At 52.6% G+C, this 14,478-nt stretch overlaps 1 protein-coding gene across 3 annotated transcripts; it reads left to right on the top strand.

Moving 5' to 3' along the window:
- The first annotated feature begins 3,625 nt into the window (after window positions 1-3,625).
- On the top strand, window positions 3,626-14,360 carry CLK3 (CDC like kinase 3). Of its 3 annotated transcripts, XM_063345503.1 has the most exons (13): window positions 3,626-3,729; window positions 4,266-4,414; window positions 6,724-6,931; window positions 9,145-9,238; window positions 9,515-9,581; window positions 10,369-10,485; window positions 10,968-11,134; window positions 11,298-11,392; window positions 11,777-11,906; window positions 12,366-12,448; window positions 12,819-12,898; window positions 13,542-13,632; window positions 13,962-14,360. In XM_063345503.1, exons 2-13 carry the CDS (start codon window positions 4,266-4,268, stop codon window positions 14,145-14,147), a joined length of 1,467 nt encoding a protein of 488 aa, XP_063201573.1. In that variant the 5' UTR covers window positions 3,626-3,729; the 3' UTR covers window positions 14,148-14,360. The 3 variants fall into 3 exon arrangements, with proteins under 3 accessions (XP_063201573.1, XP_063201574.1, XP_063201575.1); XM_063345504.1 differs by lacking the exon at window positions 3,626-3,729 and having other exon boundaries at window positions 4,278-4,414; window positions 6,693-6,931; XM_063345505.1 differs by lacking the exons at window positions 3,626-3,729; window positions 4,266-4,414; window positions 9,145-9,238 and having other exon boundaries at window positions 6,794-6,931.
- Window positions 14,361-14,478: the final 118 nt, after the last annotated feature.

Here is a 14,478-nt window from a genome sequence, read left to right as displayed (position 1 = left end):
AAATCCTCAAAATACACATATTTATTGTAAAAAAAATAGCACGTGGCTTTTTGTCCTGGTGGCTGTTGTCATCTCTGGCTCCCTCAGCCCACAGGATGCAGGCATGGATGGGAGCTAAGGACTTTGGAGGTCCTTGCTCCCAACCAGGGCGTAATAGGTGCAACCAGGCTGGACAGCATGTCACCGTCCTCTCCCCACAGCTCTGCAGAGCCCCACGGGGATCTTGCAGCCCCCCAAGCACCCTGGTTTGGCTGCCCACATTGTGCAGGAGTCTGTCTCGCAAACCTCCCGCCTCCCTCCCTGGTGTATGTCCAGAGCAGGTCCCTCTCACCAAGGCTTTGTCTCCATTTCCAGGCCACTATGTCATCATCCACCTTTACCACAATGGCCATGTCATCGACACCAAGGAGACCAAGTCCATCACTGGCTACAACCCTGTTTGGAACACGCCGTTCCTCTTCAACCTCCCCACTGGGGACATCCAGCAGCAAGAGCTGTCCTTGGAATTCACTGTCATGCAGGTGAGCAGAACAAAGGTGGCCAAGGCCATGGTGGCCCGGATCACCCATGCTCAGGAGACGCTCCTGCAATCAGGATTCTCAGCTTCCAGTTGTGGGAGGGGTACAGGCAAGCCCAGAGAAGCTACTCCTTGCTGCCCACAGGGGGCTGCTGGGGTGGGATTGCTCCTCCAGAGGCAAGAGGTGTTTCTAGCTCTGCTTGAAGGCCATAAACCGTGTCCCACACTGCTTCTGCCCCTCTCCCACCACAGGCTCGCATCTACACCCACAGCTCCCCGCTGGGCCGTGTGCAGGTGGGTCCCCGTGCCCCTGGGGCTGGGCTGCTGCACTGGAAGGAGATGTGCAGCCGGGGACAGCTGGAGTCGGCGCGGTGGCATCGGATCCAGCCCAATGCCCTCGGACGCTGATCTTGCCCTCAGCCCACGGGCAGGACTTGCCTGGGACTCAGGCACCCATGGGAGCAAGTGAAGGGGGATCTCCGAGCCTTGGAGAGATGAGGTCTCAGCCTGCATGTCATTGTGGGCTCCATCTCCAGGGCGGGAGATGGATGATGGTTGGCACAACCGCTCTTCCGAACGGAGGGGAATGAGCCCATCTGAGTTGGCTTCAGCCTCGGGGAGAGGAGAAGAGGAGCCTCTCTCTGCTATGTCCACTGGACACCTGCTTGGTTCCTGCAGCACCCAAAACCTTGGCTGTGGTAGGAGATGGGTGGGAAGATCACCCAACTGGGAGACCAGCCCCATGGTGGTGGTATCTACTGCCCCTTATAACCCACCACGACCAGCCCACCCTTTCCACCCAGTCCCACAGCAGCCAAGACCTTCCAGCTAAAAGACCTTCCAGACACTAAACCTCTTCCAGCAGTTCCTCACCCCCCTGGTCATGACCCATCTCCAGCCCCAAGGGCAGGTCCCCATGGGGACAACGGCAGCTCTCAGCCCCGTTTGGTGGAAGGATATTGTCTGCAGAGCCCATGGGGAGAGAATTGCATGGGCCATAGTGATGCAGACCATGGCAAGGGTCATCATGACGAAGATCACCATGGTGAGGAAGGCCATGGCAAGGAAACCTGGGGTGAGGATCTGGGGTCACCAGACCCTTCCTCAACCCCACGGGCTGGGATACAGCCTGGTTTGCTGCCCCGTGAGAAGAAACACAAGGACCCACCGATATCACCCCAACCCTCCCTGCACCAGTGCTAAAGGTGGTCATCAGCATTTTTAATTAATTGTTGGCCCAAATGAGTGGTTGATAAGTTAATAAAGGGGTCAAGGATGATTGCACATGTGGAGTAATCGAAGCTCTTTCCTATCCTGGTGCTCTTTGCTTGGCTGTGCCATGGGCCAGCAGCGTCCATGGTCCGACTTTAGGAGCAAGAACTGTCCTCCAGAGTGGCGGCGTGGATGGGAGGGGATGGTCACCTACTCATGGGGCAGGAGGGAGCAAAGCCCTACTCACATAACCCCCGCATGGTGCTAATTACTACATAAACAGGACTGAGGCCCTTTCTCCACACTGATTGACTAGACACTAAACCTCTTCCAGCAGTTCCTCACCCCTCTGGCCATGACCCATCTCCAGCCCCAAGGGCAGGTCCCCATGGGGACAGCGGCAGCTCTTAGCCCCGTTTGGTGGAAGGATATTGTCTGCAGAGCCCATGGGGAGAGAAGTGCATGGGCCATAGTGATGCAGACCATGGCAAGGGTCATCACAGCGAGGATCATCATGGTGAGGAAGGCCATGGCAAGGAAACCTGGGGTGAGGATCTGGGGTGAGAATGGCCATGGTGAGGAAGGCTATGGTGAGGACAGCCATGGCAAGGATGGTTATGGTGAGGAAGGCCAGGGTGAGGATGGCTGTGGTGAGGATGGTTGTGGCGAGGAAGGCCGTGTTAAGGATGAGGATGGCCATAGTGAGGTAGAATACGGTGAGGAAGGCCATGGTGAAGCAGACCATGGGGAGGAAGGCCATGCTGAGGGCAAGGATGACTGCGGTGAGGTAGGCCATGGTGACAAAGGCCATGGTGAAGATGGTGACAGTGAGGAAGGCCATGGTGAGGAAGGCTCAACGGTGAGGAAGGCTATGGCAAGGGTAGCCATGGCAAGGATGGCCATGGTAAGGAAGGGCAGGATGAGGATGGCTGTGGTGAGGATGGCCGTGGTGAGGAAGGCCATGGAGAAGGTGCGGATGGCCACAGTGAGGTACAACACAGTGAGGAAGGCCATGGAGAGGCAGACCAGGGGGAGGAAGGCCATGTTGAGGGAGAGGATGGAGGTGGTGAGCTAGGCCATGGTGACAAAGGCTGTGTTGAAGATGGTCATGGTGAGGATGGCCACAGTGCGGTAGGCCATGGCGAGGAAGGCCATGGAGAGGAAGGCCACAGTGAGGCAGACTGTGGGGAGGAAGGCCATGTTGAGGGTGAGGATAGTCATGGCAAGGAAGGCCGTGTTAAGGGTGAGGATGGCCACAGTGAGGTAGAATACGGCGAGGAAGGCCATGGTGAGGCAGACCATGGGGAGAAAGGCCATGTCGAGGGTGACGATGAGGATGGCTGTGGGGAGGAAGGCCATGTCGAGGGTGAGGAAGGCCACGGCAAGGATGGCCATGGTTAGGAAGGCCACACTGAGGGTGAGGAAGGCTATGGTTAGGTTAGGCATGGCAAGGGTGGCCATGGTGAGGAAGGCCAGGGTGAGGAAGGTAATGGTGAGGAAGGCCATAGCAAGGCAGACCACGGGGAGGAAGGCCATGTTGAGGGTGAGGATGGCCATGGTGAGGAAGGCCATAGCAAGGCAGACCACGGGGAGGAAGGCCATGTTGAGGGTGAGGATGGCCATAGTGATGTAGGCCATGGTGACAAGGGCTGTGGTGAGGATGGCCACAGTGAGGTAGGCCATGGGATGGCCACAGCGAGGTAGAAGACAGTGAGGAAGGCCACGGCGAGGAAGGCCACGGCGAGGAAGGCCACGGCGAGGCAGACCCCACCTCCCCGTCGCCGCCCGGTGCCGGCCCGGCGCGGGAGGGGTTAACCGCGACCTCCGGGGACAGCGAGAGGCGGCGGGAGCGGCCCGCGGGTGGTGCCGCTCTGGCCGCACGGGGGGGGGGGCGGGGCGGTGCCGGAAGCGGAAGTGGGAACGACGGGGGTTGCTGTAGCCGGTGGGGCCGGGGCTGGGCCGCAGCCGCCGAGCGCGGCGCGGAGGCGAGCGGAGGGACGGTGAGCCGGCGGGGAGGCCCGGGGAAGGGGTAGGGGGGCGGGGAGGAGCCGGGGGGGATCGGCGCGGGGGGAACGGGCCGGGTTTGGATCCAGGCCTAGGCCTAGGCCTGGGCATGGTTCCGGTCCCGGCCCCAGCCCCCCGCTGTGGTACGCGTAGCCCCGGAGGGGATGGCGCCCCGCTGCGACACCGAGCTCTCCGCCTCGGGTGGCTCCGGGTTCTGGCCGGGCCAGGGGCGGCGGTGGTGGGAGGGGGTTTGTGGCCGGGTGGTTGTAGGGGGGCAGCGGGGAAATAGCTGGTACCGGTGTTGTAAAGCCGAGGGGAGGTCTCCGTCTTAACGTCTTTAACCCTGCTGGGGCTGGCAGAGGTCTTCTCGCGGTGGGCACCATGGTCGTTGCCACCAGCTCCCTAACCCGAAGGGTGCGGGCAGAGACCACCCACCCTTTGGGGTGGTCTCTGCCCTCACTCTTAGGGTTAGGGAGCAGGAGAAGTGCCAAGGTGACGATTTTTAAGAGTTGGGAACCTCTCGTCCCCTCAGATGCATCACTGTAAGAGATACCGGTCCCCGGAGCAGGAGAGCTACCTGGGTCACAGGTGGAAGAGGAAGAGATCTCGTAGCAGAGACTATGAGGGGAGACTGCGATATCCGCCCCGGAGGGATTTCTCCAGGAGATCGCGATCGAGAAGGTAAAGAGCTGGGGTTTTGGGGCAGAGGGAGGCACACCCGCCAGCTCTGGCAGCAGCGACGGTTATCTAATAAACCCTCATCCTCCATTCTGATCGTGTTTCAGAGCAAGTGCTGAGCAGTGGTAGCTTTCATTTTCTAACTGTGGATCAGCTTAATTGTGTGTATGCACCTTCCTGTGTATGTTTCTGCCTCTCTATCTAGCCAAAAGTTCTTCCCAAAGCAATGTCTTTAATACTGATGAGGGAGAACAGTCTGCTCTGGAATCATGTTTCCCAGTTCTAATGCTGTGGAGGCATTAAAGTCTTTCTCTCCCGATTACCCGCTTGCTTCTGAAATTATTACAAATCAGATTTAAAGTAACAATACTTTTCCCTCACCTACGCTGTCAGAAAGGATCCGAGAGCATCGCTAACTGGTCTTTTCTGCTTCGGCTCTGGAATTTACCTTTCACCCTCTCTTTGTTCAGCGTTTCCACAGGGATGGTTAGGTACTGGAAGCGGGGTTGATAAGGCCTGTGATAACAGGACGTGCGGTGAGGGTTCTGGAACAGAGGGGACTTGCATGCTGACACGTCGCAGTGGGCGATCGCACTAGGCTGGCTGTCCTTACTGCTCGGTGGTACCAGAGCTGGTGTGGTTCCACTGGTTGAACAGGGCAGGTGCAGCCAGAAGGGAGCTGAGTTCATCTTTAAATTCCTGAAATGTACTACAAATTAATTTGTCTTCCTTCCAATCCACTTGAAGGAAGTGGATTGTGAAATTTAACCCTACGATTCTGTGAAATACAGCTGATGCACACAGGGGGCTTTTTCCATTTTTTCATCTGATGGGTTATGATGGATTTGGATGAAAACGGGCTTTTACTAGGTGAAAACCTTTTTGCCCCTTCAGTCTAAGCATGCGAGCCTCTCGCAGGTTTGCTGGTCTCCGCTGTATTTTAGATTGTTTTTTCTGAATTCTCTGTATTTTAAAAGTGCACACTGAAGTTTCACAAAGGTGTGTTTGGAGTTGAGTCTTGAGTTGGAGTTGAGTTGGAACAGAACCACCATAGGGTTTTTTGGTGTCTTGGATAGTTCAGCGGTGTCCTAGAGCCACTGATGTCTTGGCAGGCAGTTTGAAATTGTAGTCTTGATCCAAGATGAGATGAACCACCACAGGCATACCTGTGTCCCATTAAGCTGTCAGTGAGAGCTAATTGTTGCTGAAGCAGAGAGGCGCAAATGATAAAATTTCCTGTTTCTGGACTGAAGCAGCTGCAGCGAGGTCTTGGTTGGAGAAGCCATTGCTCTTGCTGTGGGCTGGGTATATACGACAGCATTGACCTGGCGCGGCGTGTGCCCAGAATGCTGATGGAAAGCCAACACGCTGTTCTTATTTCTGAGTTGCAACACCTAAAATACAGCCTTTCACTCAATGATGTGTGAAGCAAGGCTTGTAGTGGAGAAAACAGTTGTGCTTTTGGGGGCAGAAGCAGGGCACTGCTAAGTGATACCATTTTTGCTGTATGGTTTAAAAGAGTTGCTGCCCAGGAAGCACACAGGACTGCAGAGCGAAAGGCAGGAGCTGCAGAATTTCAGCTGTAGCAGATACTCTCTAATCAAGCACAGGGCAGGGAGAAGTGTTCTCATCGTTAATGTGCACACATGGTACCTAAAACAGCTGGAGGTGTGCGCCTCCAGCTGATAAATACTCACGTAGGGGAGCTTTGTCTGATGTCTTCTGGCCCTTCCCAACGCAGAGATGAGCTTGGCCAAAAGTCTGCCTTACATACTTGCAGCCCTTGGTTGTTGCAAGAGAAACGGGAGCTTAGCTGTACTGTGGAGACCAATTTTTCCTTCTGGCGCTTGCTAATGATCTGTTGAGCTGGTGTGTGTGTTCAGGGGAATTCAGTCCCCCCTGGGGCGGGGGTGACTAGGGCACCTGTGCTGCCTTCAGATTTCATTTGTGTAACAACTAAGGAGAGACCCTCCTGTGGGAGGAGAAACAATGTTAGGAAAACACTTGCATGTGGTGGCGGAGGTGGCTTGGATGAGGTAGGAGCTTGGATGGAGCTCTAAGTGGGTGGCATTCTTCTGGCTCCTTGAAACAGGGGAGTGCCACGCTGTTTTCTCTTGCAAACTTTCTCCTTTTTCGTCTCTGAGAAACTTGTCTGAGAAGCAGTCAGCGTTTGAGCCACAGTGGTTTCAAGCTAGGACATTTGCTGTTGTTTCCTTGTCACCAGAAAGCAGGAGCAAGAGCACTTAGTTTCAGCAGGCCTCTGCCTTTGGTGCTTTTCCAGGCTTATGAACACCTTCTTGTTTGTGCTACAGCCATGAAAGGATGCCTTATCACAGGAGATACAGACGGGACAGCGACGCCTACAGATTTGAAGACCGAAGCCCGTCTTTTGGAGACGACTATTACTCGACCCGCTCGCGAAACTGGCGGCGATCCAGAGGCAGAGAGCAGCACCGTCCAAAGAAGCATCAGCATCACTGCCGGAAACGCAGGACCAGGTCTTGTAGCAGTGCCTCCTCGGTGAGTAGCATCCAGAATGAGTTCAGGATTGTTTAGGGTTTTAACTGTCCTTACCTCCTTTCAGCTCTGAACACATTGGGTGAGTACCGCTAAGCCCATTTTTGTGTTTGTTTGTGTTACGTGAAATGTATAGTCAAAAGAAAAAAGAAAAAAAAAATCTGTGTCTTGTTAAGCGGGAAGCGTTTGTAGCTATTGGTTTTTACTAGTCCAGCCCCTGTAGCCTTAATATGTGAGGAAATTAAGCTGAATTCTTTACGGCTGGGGAGGGGATCAGGGAAAGCTTCAAATGGCGCACATGTGATAGGCTAACGAGGGTGAGCCTTGGCTGCAGGCCAGCCTGGCTGCTGGGGATCGGGCATTGTTCGGGTTTTATGTGTGGCCAGGGCCTTGCTTCTGCGTGTACTGCTGCTTCTCTGGGGGGTTTTGGTATGCAGGCGGGGTTACGGAGTGCTCCCGGGAAGGCACAGTGATTTGACTTTTGTGCCAGGATCCCCTACCAGATGGGATCAATCAGCCCGGTTCTCCTGAGTTGTTAGCCCTGGGTTTATTAACCCCCGTCCCACTGTGCTTACAAGCAGGCTTCCACCTTCTGAGGATACACATGTCCTCTTTGCCTGTTTCCACACAAGTCCTTGGACTTCAGCTTCTCTGAAAACTTGCCCGTTTTCCACCCTGAAATACAGTATTCCTTGCCCAAGATGTTTCAAGGATGAACAGGGAATATATGGCTCTGGGTGGGGAGGCTGGTCCCGGGACTGGGAATACCCTGGAAGTGTTGTGAAGTATCAGGCTATATGTCTCTGCTTCACTGCTTCTCTCCTGTAAGGAACATTTCCATCTTTCACATGTTTGTTGCTTTTAAATGTTATAACAAGTAAATGACCGAGTCCTGATCCCTGCAGTTATAGTAGATATCTGCATGGCTGGGAACTTCTGATCCTTTGGGTCTGTTGCTTTCCTCCTTTTATTTCTTTCCAGTTGACTTTTTTAATTTTAGTTTTAGAAAGAGCCAGGGTTAGGATGAAAACACTCCAGTGCGGTTTGCGTGTGTGCGTGCGGTGATAATGGTGTGCAGGTTTGGGCTGGCATGATCTTAAATCCTTTGAAGTCTCACTGAAGTTCTCTCAACTGTCCTCTCTACCTTCTCCTCCGTTTCAGCTGACCTTTTGGGGTTGGATCGTAGCTCACTATTTTGGACTAGCTGGGGGGCGAGGGGCACAGAAGAGAAGCCTGATAGAAGCCCAGGCATGGAAATGTGGAGCTTTGTATTAATTTCTTTGGCTGTAGAGATTGTAACATTTTTAAGGCTGACTAGAAAAAGATCTGGAATTAGGGCGCCTTGCTTTGTGGACCCTGGGTCCTTTCAGAATGTTCGGCTGGTTTTCCAGTAGAAGCCAGCAGTAGCAGGGGTGAACGTGACCTCAAACCTTTAGTGGATGTGAGTGGAGTGGAGTGAAATGCTCCCCTGGGGATTAATTAACTGTCCTGTTCCTAAAGCTTTCCCAGGCTTAAAATTACATCCTGAAGATGAGGTCTGTTTGCAGCCAGTCAGGCGTATGGATTTAGGATCAGTGTGGTTGTTGGTTTGATCAAGAAGGGGCAGATTTGTAGCTGGGGCAGGACACAGCTCTGAGTAGCTGGTGATCTATTAACTGAGGTACAAAGGAGCAGGCTGCACAGAGGGAGAACTGCTACTCTGGCTTCTACTGGACAGCTTGTCCAAACTGGCAGCTCGTATACGCTTCGTCACGTTTGCCAGCGGAGAAAATGACGTCCTTCTGGCAAAGCCCTCCTTCTTCTCCGGCCTCTGGCAGCATCCTCCGGTGCTGCAGAGGAAGCTGCCCCTCTGTGGGGCATGGTGGTGCCGAGCCAAGCCACCTTAACACTGGAGCTTCCCAGCTGCTGCTTCCCTTCAGAGAAGAGGGGGGCATTTTCCTGCCACCAGAGGCCGTAGCTAATGAGAGAGTTTTTTCTTTACATACCTGTAGCTGTTGATTACTTTTCTGTTTTGAAGTTAGTTTGTGTCTTGACGTGTCCCTTGCAATATCCCTATCGTTATATATGCTGTGTGCCTTATGAAATGCTGGGATCTGGAAAATCCAACCACCGACGCACCGTCATCTCCACCTTTGAATGACAACACAATCCTGCCGCTCGGAACTGCCCGCTGTGCGCGCTTGGTCGTATGCCGTTTCGGGGGGCGGTGTGTACAGAGAAGCCAACAGAGCAGTAAGCGCAGCAGGAGCGTGGAAGATGACAAGGAAGGCCACCTGGTGTGCAGGATCGGCGATTGGCTTCAAGAGCGATGTACAGCCACCTTTCGTAAAACTTTACCTCTCTACTTTCTATCCCCATGTTAGACAAGATCTCTCGTATTGTACTGGAGGGGTCTCTAGTGTTTTATTGCTTATAAATGGACTGACCAGTAAATTGCCTGAGGCAGACAATAGACACTTGAGTCTTAAAGAGCGTAGCAGTGAGAGACATTTTTTTTTGCTCTGACATTTTATTGCTGTGAAACTGCAGGACCTCAGCTCCCGCCAAGCCTCTGAAGTTCACGTCCCCTCCTGTTTTCTCTCCTAGATGAAATTGTCGGCAGCCTCGGCGAAGGCACTTTTGGCAAAGTGGTGGAGTGTGTGGACCATGCCAGGTGAGCACCTTTCCCTTCCAGACAGCTTATCTGTCCCTTGCGCGTCAAGCCCGGATGTTCACAAGTGCAGCAGGGTTAACGCTGCCAGTTTTGCGCTGGGCCAAACTGTTGTCACTTTCCACTTGTCGCTACAGTAGAAGTTATTTCTTACAGCAAGTGGGAAGGGGCCTGGTTCATACCTCAGTCCCCTGAATTCGCAGGCTGATGTGTTAAGGGAAGCAGGGGAGTTTGTTCAGTGGCTGAGGGCTTTGGTACAGGCTGTTCTACTGCAGCGAGCTCCAGATGGGCCAGGCTGCTGGGGAAAAAGTGACCCCTTAATCTGCCGGGGTTCTTCTCTGGTTTATTTTTTTTAACTCTCTCCTGTGATTACACTTGATCCCTGTCTCTTCCTGACCTTCTGTCTGGCTCTTGAGCCCTGGGGTCAGCTTAGCATAGGAGCCGCTGGGATCTCCTGCCTCCTCAGAAATCTCTCTGGCACCGTTGGAGAGGGGAGGCAGCTGCTGGAGGCCCAGTGACCTTACCGACTGCTGTGTCAGGAAACGGTGTGCTCGCAGAGCTGTCGGCAGCTCTCCCTGGGGTGTTACCCAGCAATAGCCCTCTGCCTCAAATTTCTATCTGGGTGCTTCGCTACTGGTCAAGCAGCAGACCTTGACAGCTTTGTTGGGACCTAGAAGTGACTAGGCCTCCATGACTGGAGTTACTGGGACATGCCCTCTCTCTGCGGACTGAGGATGCGTGTATGTAAGCTTTTTCTCTGACCCCATCCTTTTGTCTCTTCCCTTAACAGAGGCAAATCTCAGGTGGCACTGAAAATCATAAAAAATGTTGGAAAATACCGAGAAGCAGCCAGGCTGGAAATTAACGTCCTGAAAAAAATCAAAGAGAAGGACAAGGAGAACAAATTGTAAGTTCCTATAAGACTCCTGGGTAGTCGGTACCACATCCTTACAGACAAGCAGTCTGCTTGGGTGATCTCCAAAGAACAACAGGGCTGAGGACAGGAATGTCTGCTACTTGTCTTTTATGTGGGGGAAAACCTTCCTCATTTCTTTGCGTTTTGGAAGAGCATCTGTCTCTAGTTCTGCTGAATGCTTGTTTACTTAAAACTCTTAAACAGGCCAAGTCCTAGTGAGGAAAAATGAACTAAAACTTCTCTAACAACCAACCACCTGCTGCCTTGTCCCGCTCGAATTGGCGATCTCTAGCTAAAGGTGGTTGAGCAAAGTGGGGAAAGGGTGTCTCTGTGGTGTACACTGACTCACACTGTGCTTCTGAGTCATCTGGCTCGGAGCTTCTGCTCACCAACCACTTTTGAAGTAGCCATAAACAGGGAGAATGACTGTTCTGTCCCCAAATGATGGTTAATCCTCGTGTCTTTCCGCACAGCTTGTGTGTCCTGATGTCAGACTGGTTCAACTTCCATGGCCACATGTGTATTGCCTTTGAGCTTCTGGGCAAGAACACTTTTGAGTTCCTGAAGGAGAATAACTTCCAGCCATACCCTCTCCCTCAGATTCGGCACATGGCCTACCAGCTCTGCCATGCCTTGAGGTGTAAGTCATCCAGGGCCAGCCTTGCCAGGGCATGATGGCTCACCAGAACGGCTTGGGAGGAAGCTGAGGAGGACTGGGTGGTTTGATGGGCAGAGTTGTACGTGTGCTTCCGTGTGTGGTTCTTACATATTTCTCTTCTCTCTCCTCTTCGCCACCGATGTAGTTTTACATGACAACCAGCTGACTCACACCGACCTCAAGCCAGAAAACATCTTGTTCGTCAACTCGGATTTTGACACTCTGTACAACGAGAAAAAGGTGGGTTATGTCCAAAAGAGAAGGGAATAGATCAGGAATAGCCTGCCCTTCCCTCCCTGCAGAAATTGGATCTTCCCTGTTCCATACGTGTCTCACAGGGCCTTAAAAGTCTCTTTAGTGGGAACAAAGTGGAATTCAGGCCTCTTCTTTCTTGCAGGTCTTCTAAAAGCCTTTAAACTGCTTCAGTGGCTCCAGTCCCTGAAGTAGAGTGTTCAGGGGCTTTCCTTATCACTGATCTGAGATGTAAAGGGCTCAGAGGTTCACAGTTATAATCCTTCTGATTAGCACCGACATGGCAGTTGTAGGGTCAGAGGCTCCTCTCAAAGCCTAACTTGATCCTGAACCAGCTACTAGAAGCACCGAGGACTTCTTGTTTACTTGCAGAGCTGTGAGGAGAAATCCATTCGGAACACAAGCATCCGTGTGGCAGACTTTGGAAGCGCTACCTTTGATCACGAGCACCACACCACTATTGTGGCTACCCGGCACTACCGTCCACCAGAAGTGATTCTGGGTGAGTACTGCTGGGATTTTGGGAGTCTCGGATGGATGGAGGAGAAGAGTTGTCCCAGGATGATGCGTTCTAGAAGAAAACCAGCTTGAGAGTGCTCCAGTTCTTGGGGACAACCTGGTCCATGCATTGCTGCACCACCACCTCAGTGGTCCCGAGGTCCTGACAATAGGGAAGGTGGATGGATAGGGCAGGCCCTTGGCACGGAGTGCAGAGAGCTGAGGAGCACCTGAGGCTCGGGAAGGGTTCACGTGGCCTCTAAGGGAATGTGGGGTCAGCGTAAGTTGAAATGGAATCATCTGGGGGAGATTTGACAGTCCTCTTGCTAGTGTGCAGCACCAGAAAAGCGCACAGATAACTTCTAAGTCTGTCTTCGTGTAATCCCTGCAGTTTCAACAAGGAACTAGTAGAAATCTGGTGGGACTCATCGGGAGCGCAAAGTTAACTTGATTCTTTTTGCAGAGCTGGGCTGGGCACAGCCATGCGATGTCTGGAGTACCGGCTGCATTCTGTTTGAGTATTACCGCGGCTTCACGCTCTTCCAGGTATGACTCTTGCAGGAGACACGCTACCCTAAGAATCCTTCATGTCTAAAAGGGCTCAAACTTAGGTGAAGGGAATAGAAATGCAGCTCAGGTGCTACAAATCAGAAGCTTGAGTTTGAAAATAAGCGCAGGCAAACTCACGGTTTGAGGACCTGTGCCTTGCTGGAAAGACGAGGTTCAGACCACATCTGGTTTCTTCACTGTGAAGAACAGAAAAAAGCAGGAGAGGCCGTAGAGGTGGATACGAGCTGTGTCACTCCTGACCGTGGCTTCTCTCTTCCCACCCCCTGTAATTGTACAGGTGACATTACTTTTGTCTTCAGATCTCCCAAGTTCTGAATTAATGCAGCATTGCTTTTTGCCTTTGCAGACCCATGAGAATCGCGAGCATCTTGTCATGATGGAAAAAATCCTTGGGCCAATTCCATCTCACATGGTCCATAAAACTCGGTAAGAACCTCTTTGGCTGTCTGTGGCTGATTACTCAGGATACCAATTCTTTGCCCTCGCACCGGGTCTCTCCTATATATGGGTACGTGTGAGCCGATGCAGGCAGGACACAGGAACAACCACAAAACCATGGGTGAAAGGCAAAGAACAAGTTTAATCTCGGTACCTCACGGGCTGGGGAATCTCTGAAGCAACAGCAGGGTAGAGGCATGCAAGCAGGGGACGCGGGCACCGTGGAGTGAGAGAGAGTCCTCCTTAGCAGGAGTCCTTGGCAGTGAGAGAGTCGTTAGCAAGACCGTGTGCAGACTCCCTGTTCTCGCTGGTATCTAAAGGGTTCAAACAGGCATTGTTTTCCCACTGTGCTTTGATCTTCTTCAGTAACAGGGCAGGATTATCAAGCGGCTGGATAAGGTGTCCCTCAGTCCATCCCAGACTTACGTTATCTAAGTGCAAGTGTTTTACTTGCAAGCACCCAAGACTGAACAACAATTAGTGTGATTATATGTGTTTCCCAGCAACCCAGGTGTGAGTCACTTGAGCGTATTTACAGTCCTCCTTGCTTTCCCATAGGGTATAACCATGGGAGATGTGCTAGAAGTATGTCCCAGTAGTAGCCTTACTGAACGCCACCTTTTCTCTCCAGGAAGCAAAAATATTTCCACAATGGGAACCTGGTATGGGATGAGAATACGTCCGATGGGAGATATGTCCAAGAGAACTGCAAGCCCCTGCGGGTAGGTGTTGCTCCATGGCTGGTGGAGGGCTGGCTGTGTTGTGAGGCTGAGCTGCTGTGCCATTCCCTTCCCCAGATCAGCAGTGTGGGGCTTAGGGATGGAAATTTCCTTTGGTAACTGTCTTTCAAAGAACCCCAAACTCTCCTCTGCAATAACAGGTTATTGGTCTGGCTGAAGCAGGACAGTTAGTAGGGAATGGGAGGGATGCTGTACTTCAGGACAGGAGACAGCCCTTGCCTTGTTGTGTATCACAAAACTAGGGTGTAGGGTTTGGTGCCTGTCCTGCCAGAGTGCTACACCCCTCCATCCCCCCTGCCCTTCTCTTCCAGACATACATGCTGCACGACTCGCTGGAGCACGCACAGCTCTTTGACTTGATGAGGAAGATGTTAGAATTCGACCCTTCCCGTAGGATCACATTCTCGGAAGCCCTCCTGCATCCCTTCTTTGCTGGCCTCTCCACCGAGGAAAGGATGCTGTGCGGCCGAGGCACCAGCCGGGACCTGAGCAGATGACAGCCGGGGAGGGTGCGATGCCTGCAGGATTTGTACATATAGGATTGGTCCGGCCTCTGCAGTGCAGCCCCACTCACTCTCTTCTCTCAGTGGGGCTGGGGCACTGCACCAAGGACCCTGGGTAGGCCAGGGGAAGAAAAAGCTACAGTGGAAAGCACAGATTTGTCTATTTATATGTTGTAAAGTTAAAATAAAGTGTTTCTTATTGTTTGATACTTCCCTTGTAGGCAGGTGTAGGGTTCTCTTGTTCCCAGCTTTGCCTTTTCTGCAAAGGAAGATGGAGATATTGAAAAATTAACTGAAAACAAAGCAGCAGGAACTTTGGCTTCAC

Source organism: Chroicocephalus ridibundus, chromosome 9, assembly GCF_963924245.1.
Source record: "Chroicocephalus ridibundus chromosome 9, bChrRid1.1, whole genome shotgun sequence".
NCBI lineage: Eukaryota > Metazoa > Chordata > Aves > Charadriiformes > Laridae > Chroicocephalus > Chroicocephalus ridibundus.
This window is presented reverse-complemented; position numbering and strand designations above follow the sequence as displayed.